The sequence below is a fragment of the Gymnoscopelus braueri genome (genome assembly GCF_963280865.1).
Source record: "Gymnoscopelus braueri genome assembly, chromosome: 24".
Taxonomy (NCBI): Eukaryota; Metazoa; Chordata; class Actinopteri; order Myctophiformes; family Myctophidae; genus Gymnoscopelus; species Gymnoscopelus braueri.
In genome coordinates, this window is record NC_137626.1 from 30,684,105 (window position 1) to 30,690,750 (window position 6,646).

At 40.9% G+C, this 6,646-nt stretch overlaps 1 protein-coding gene across 1 annotated transcript; it reads left to right on the top strand.

The window, feature by feature from the left end:
* The first annotated feature begins 511 nt into the window (after positions 1-511).
* Positions 512-6,150, top strand: LOC308080309 (diphthamide biosynthesis protein 3-like). Its single transcript, XM_080422113.1, has 3 exons — positions 512-708; positions 3,269-3,343; positions 4,579-6,150. The coding sequence occupies exons 1-3, from the start codon at positions 601-603 to the stop codon at positions 4,654-4,656; spliced, it is 261 nt and encodes an 86-aa protein (XP_080278239.1). The 5' UTR covers positions 512-600; the 3' UTR covers positions 4,657-6,150.
* The last annotated feature ends 496 nt before the right edge of the window (positions 6,151-6,646 follow it).

Below are 6,646 nucleotides of genomic sequence, written 5' to 3' on the forward strand. Positions count from 1 at the left end.
TATAAAAAGTCCTAAGAAATCCCAGTGGTGAAAAATGCTAAAATAGGCACTCTGAGAGTGCACATTTATGGGGGGTCCGTCCGTGTCTGCCCTTAAGCAGTGGTAGACAGTATACTGTACTTCAGAGTATTAATTTTTTTTTACCTTTTTTGCAAGCTGATGATATTCACGGGACCGAAACAAAAAAATATATATATCTTTTTTTAAATAGGGCTCAAGTGGTTAATTATATTATAATTAACCACTTGAGCCCTATTTGAATTAGCTGATCTACAAGCTCTCAAAGAGGTGTGAGCTTGTAGATCTGCTGTTTTCACTATTTCTGACCGTTTACTTACTTTGTCCAGATCTTTAATGCAAATCAAACTGCAGGTCCTTGAAATAAGAAAAAAACAAAAATACCACCATCTAGTGGCTGAAGTGCACCAGTGCCACAAGGCTACGTCATACATGTGCGACAACCATCCACGTACGTCACAGGCAGACGCCGCACGCCGTGTAGTGTTTTCCTGACATGTGAATGCGGTGTTTGGTTGTGTGTGGTCATGTTTGTGTGGTGTTTATTTGTGAGACATTTACTTATTTAGCGTGGTCACAACCATGTCGGTGTTTCACGACGAGGTGGAGATAGAGGACTTTGAATTCGACGAGGACACGGAGACATATTACTATCCCTGTCCCTGTGGAGACAGATTCGCCATAACTAAGGTAAGTAAGACATACTGCTAGTGCAACCCTAGTCCTGAAACATGACTGTCATATCATGACAGTCATGGATGAACTTCAACCTGGTGTTTGCACTTTCTCCCTTTTTGGCCCGTGCATCTACATAAACGTTCAGATTTCAAATATAAAGTGCTTACCCCATGGTCACGGATGTTACAATTCGTTCGGGTCCCCAGAAGTACCCGAATTTTTAGTATTGTTCAGTAAAAAGCATTTTAATCCGATCGGTGGCCATTTTCTCATAGTTATAATCTATCAGAGTGCAGTACACCTCCCATCCGATAGGGTCGCGTAGTTGAAAGCTGTTTTCACAATTTTTAAAAACACTCAAAATACATGCATAAAGGTAGCTCTTGTCTACTGAGTGACAGTTACTTTGTTGGCCACTGACTGTGAAAGAAGAACCGTGTGACTGTCCTCCTGATTAATCTATCCCTCTTCAATGCAGTGATGGTCACTTATAAGGCTGTATGGCTGGTCACTGTAACCATTGCAATACTGTACATGCAACCCACCCTTTCCCCTCTTCAATGCAGTGATGCAACGTAGTTACATAATATGGTCACTTTCTAATTTCTGACTTATACTCTTTCAATGTAGTGATGCAACATTAACAGCTAGTTGCATTAGCCTTCGGTTGATTGAGTGAGTGAATACTTGATTAGTCAGGAATGTAAACAGCATGAGGTACAGTAAGACATTAACATAAGGCTAAAAGGATAACACAAAAAAGTCCTGGGGACTTGTTTCCATTGTGGTCCTATGTATTCAATTCAAGATTCAGTGGTGGAAAGTACTTGTACCCAAGTACTGTACTTAAGTCAAGTTGTTAGGTATTTGTTTTTACTTTCCCCTAGTATTTGCAATTTTCAATACTTCATAATTCTACTCCACTACATCTCAGAGGCAATTACTGTACTTATATATACAATATACTTTGCCTCTTTGAAAATATCAGATCTACAAGGTCACAACGCATCGCGACGAAGTGTGGTAGTGCAATCGTTCTCAAACATTTTCCTGTCAAGGATTAATATGAAAAAAAAAGTACTAGGGATTCGGGACCCCATGCAAGTTCTTTTAAATGTTAACAAAAAATTCAAGATCTTTTGAAAATGTGAGCTTGTAGATCGGCTGTTTTCACATAGTCGACTTAGGGTTAAAGTGGTTAAACGGATTGCTATTTTAACACATTTTCCTGGGGACCCCTCAAGTACCCCGGGGGTCCCCAGACCCTACTTTGAGAACCACTCTGCAGTAGTGGGTGCAAGAACCATACCCAGTCACAACAACAGCCTTTTATGCTGGTCACCAGCCTCTGGTGGTAACCGGAAGGCTTGCCCCGAGCGGTTCTTGTATTCGTTTTACTGAAGTTAAGATTAGGAATAAGGTTAGGTTGTTTAGGCATAGTTTTACTGAGGTTGAGGTTGGTCGGGGTGAGCATGTTTTGGGGCGAGCGTTCGTGTATTCCCTCTGGCCAGCAGCCTCTGGTCACACGTCACAGAGAGGTGGCATGCATTCCATTCCTCAGCCAGGATTCATCGCAGGTCAGCCAACATGGTTTCCATTTGTTAGGCCTCTAACTCTGCACGACAGAGCTGCCAGTCAGGGGCCAAATGAGTCAATTCCAATTATTCTTGCACAATCGTTATAAAAGTATAAAATATTCCAGTAATTTATTTGTATATTTAAAGTTATATTTCATATCTGCCCTGTGCAATTTTTGATTACGAAGCCTAAATGACAAACAAAAATTACTTTCCATTGAACATGTTGAACAATGTTCAATGCCAAGAATACACTTTGAATCTGGAAGGGCACTTTGGCACAATTCCCCCCCCCCTTCCCCCACACAGTCAACTCTGCTGCTCATCCCACAAGCGCACGATCATGGCTGGGGGGGGTTCCAGGGGGTCCACAGCAAAAGTAACCACTTTAACCCTATTTTATACTTTGGCTATTTGAAAATCGCCGATCTACAAGCTCCCAATGCATCGCAACGATCGGCTATTTTTGAAAGATTATGAGTAATATAGAAAACCTTGGAATAAATGTGTATATTTTACACAAATCTTCTCTTATGGGGGTCCCTGGCACAAAATGTTTTCAGATGGGGGGTCCGTGGCCAAATACAATACGTTATTTTGGGGGGCCTCGACATGAAAATGTTTGAGAACCACTGGTTATAAGATGCTATGTTGATATGCTATGAGATATGTTCACAACAAACTACTTTCCACTTTTTGAGGGGTTTCATTTAATCCTCTAACCAGGCGTCTTCAACAGGGGGTCCGAAAATACACATTAACATGAATCCAACATATTAATAGAAAAGATAATGTGTAAAATAAACATAATAATTATTAATTTACACAACACCGATGACTGTGTGCTGTCAAGTCAAACAAGTCTATGAGCCTATCTATGAAATGTAGTGGAGGGTCCCTGCTTCATCTCTCTCTCAGCTAAGGGGTCCTTGGCCTGAAGAACGTTGAAGACCCCTGCTCTAATCATGTGCCATTGCTCTTCTTCCATTCAACAGGAGGACTTGGAGAACGGTGAAGAAGAGGCCACGTGTCCCAGCTGTTCACTGATAGTTAAAGTGATCTATGACAAGGTGGGTGATCAACTTGTGTATGTTTTGGACATGGTCATGCACTGCTACAGTTAACCACTTAAACCCTATATGGTTTACCGGAGTCCCTCAGGGTTCTATACCAGCGCTTCCCAAACTGGGGGTCCCCTAATTATCTTGATTAGCTTAATGTGCAACATTGTTTTCTCACTCAACAGTAAACAAACCAACATACAGTATAAGTGTATACGGGGTATCTGCACATTTCTTAAGTTACAATTTAATATTTAATGACTTGTAAGACTGTCAGGGTGGAGGGTCCCCAGTTCAAATATGATTATTTTGGGGTGTCGCGGCCTGAAAGGTTTGGGAACCCTTGCTCTACACTAGTGTCTTTTCTGTTATTGTGGGGAAAGTTTTCGCAGAAGTGGCAAGCTCCACAACGCGTCTGCTGTTTTCTGCTAAATCGTTCCCCACAATACGGATGCTGGAGTTTAAGTGGTTATGCCCTATTTACACTTCACTGAGCGATTAAGTTAGTAAGTAGGCCGGAGAGGCTTATTGTCTGTATATCGACCGACAATGAGAGATGAATATCTTAAGCCCTATTTTGTACTTTGTACTGTTTGTAGCACAACAGACAGTGCCGTGCAAACATAGTGAAAATCCGATCTACAAGCTCACAACGTGTCGTTTCGAAAATGTTTGAAATTATCTTCTTTTTTTTCACCTATAATGACATCCTCAAAGCATGAAAGCATGTGTTGATTATACATTTTTATAATCAATTAAACGGATTAGTTTGAGTAACCGTTGCACCACCTAAACAATTAATAATAATTGATCTGTTCTCCTATATAGGGCTGTAGCGATTATGACATTTCACTTGACGATTAATTGTCGCTCAAATAATTGCGATTAACAATTTAATCACGTTTTTGTCATCAAACATTTAAGAATAAAAATTACATTTCTGTTTGGCTTTTAGGGCTTCGTATACAAAAGTTGCACGGGGCAGATATGACAAATAACTTACATAATTTAAAAACTTTACACTTAAAAAAAAAAAAAAAAAGGAATTGTGGAAATAGCCGATCTAAAAAGCTTGTAGATCTGCTATTTCCACTATTTTGGAAAATATTTGAACATTTTTCAGCACGGAAACGATTATGACGATTATGCAAAACAATTATTGCAATTATCTCAAATAATTGCGATTATGTAATAATCGTGACTGGACTAACTCATTCATAATAATATCTGTGTGTGTGTTCCAGGAGGTGTTTATGTCAGGAGAGATGGTGGAAGCTCCGTCGTCGACCGAGACCAAGCTGGAGGTGGCTCAGGTGGTGTGACCAAGCCGTGGACAATGCACTGCGACTACGGCCTTCACCCGTGTCACCACCGCATACCTTCACACGCGCTATGCATGACCAAACAAACCCGCAGGCCTTTTCTTCACGGATGTGCAATAGAAACCCCAAACAGGACTGGACTGAGCACCGGACCGGAGCCGTCTTATCCTTATTTATACTTATTTATCATAAGGAATGTTTGCTGTGAGCATACGCACACACACAGCTTCTGTTCGCCGTGGGGAAAAGAATAGGCTTTTTTCTGAATATGAGAACTAAGAGAACCGTGCCGTCACAGTGTTTGCTCACAGGTTCTGGATTTCTTTTTCATACGCTTCGGCTCGGTTTCAGATGAGGTTCTCCGAACCTCATTTGGGCCCTGCACAGGAGGCTGTAAATTCTGGCAGAACTCTGGGAAAAATGCGATCTATAAGCTCACAACTTGTGATGCTTCTTATTTATGATTTACCTCCACAGTTCTAGTTATAATGGAAACGTAATCAAAGACCTATCGCAGAACTTCACGGGCTCTGGGCAGTTTTCAGCTTATGAAAGGTCCTGGTTGGGTGACCCTTCATAGTAAAAAAGAAAAAAAGCCCAAATTCACACATCTGATCTGTTCACCCAGTACGACCGCAGTCCGCCGACCCCCAGGGGTCCTTGAGGGGCTTCCAGAGGGTAATAATAATCTTATTATATATTAACGAGACCTCTGTCTGTTAGTCAGTCACACTCTCAGTCTGTCCTGCATGGTTGTCCTCAGCGAGTTGAGCAATTGCTCTGAACTTGCACACAGGCATTGACCATTAGCATATGCACACAACCACGACACCTGTTTTTCACTTTACCAAAATGTAAGCTCTTTATTAGTGTTTATGTGTAAACAACAGAGATTCTGAGTTCGGCCTATGGGGGCGCATAACCCCAAAGTCTGCAAATACTGTTAGTGCACACATCCCCGGGTATGGACTAGTAATAATAATAAGGGGGTGTGAAGATGGAGGAGGTCAGAGAGGTAGCGGGGAGCCTGGATGTTGAGGTTAACCCAGTGAGAGAATGTATAAGAATTCACTCTCTTCTCACTTACAGTACAGACAGTTGTAGAATTTTGTCTCTATATCTAATCAATGAAAGCATTGATTACTGCTCTAATCTTTTATGCGGGTCCCTGATACAAACACCTTTCAAATGGGTTCCGTGGCCTAATGGGTATCAATTTACGGGTCCTTGACATGAAAATGTTTGAGAACCACTGCTCTGGGGCACCCAGACAGTAGTACGTAATGATTATCTTTCTTCCTTCACATGGATTTCTCCAGCTGTTCGGCAGATTTCAGAACTCAAACCTGACTTATGCATCTCCATAACACAAGGACTGTTTTTGTTTCAGCCTCAAACTGAACTCACTTTTCCAAACCTGTTTTTCAATTGATTTTGAATTGCAGTTGGTTTCCGTTAACACTGTGCGCACAAAATATGTAAATAGGTCTTCTAGTATTTGAAAATGGTGGATTTTTATGTGACTCATCATGCTTATTTTGTGGTGAACACAATAAAACCTTTTTGTGTTGACAGATTACACTTCTTGGGTAATTGTAATTGCAGAAAGTGTCCAGCAGAGAGCGCACTCACACAAGGACAAATTGCACTGCAAAGAAAAGGACTCATCAAAGGTACTGTATGTGATACTTATTTGTTAAAACAAAAGGTTTTTCATTCAAAAGTGAAAGCTCTATATTCAGATAGTAATTATTGCTTTAGACTTGGAGTGGTTTGTTCAGTAACAGTGGTCTCTGTCTCCAACTTGATATCTCTGTGGACAAACACATCTCCATTGATCAAATGATCAAATCGTTCGGTGTTGGCTTGCACATGATTCACCTCAATGTGAATTCCCTTGTAGGAAACAAGCTAACACAAATCAAGCAGATGTTTTATGATGGTAAGGTTGACATTTTAACTTTCTCTGAAACTAAACTTGATCATACGA

Bases quoted from the DNA above. Each gene is read 5' to 3' on its own strand.
- LOC308080309 (XM_080422113.1), top strand. From the start codon at position 601: ATGTCGGTGTTTCACGACGAGGTGGAGATAGAGGACTTTGAATTCGAC. The intron at 709-3,268 runs GTAAGTAAGACA...TCCATTCAACAG, and splicing joins ACAGATTCGCCATAACTAAG to GAGGACTTGGAGAACGGTGA. The intron at 3,344-4,578 runs GTGGGTGATCAA...TGTGTGTTCCAG, and splicing joins TTAAAGTGATCTATGACAAG to GAGGTGTTTATGTCAGGAGA.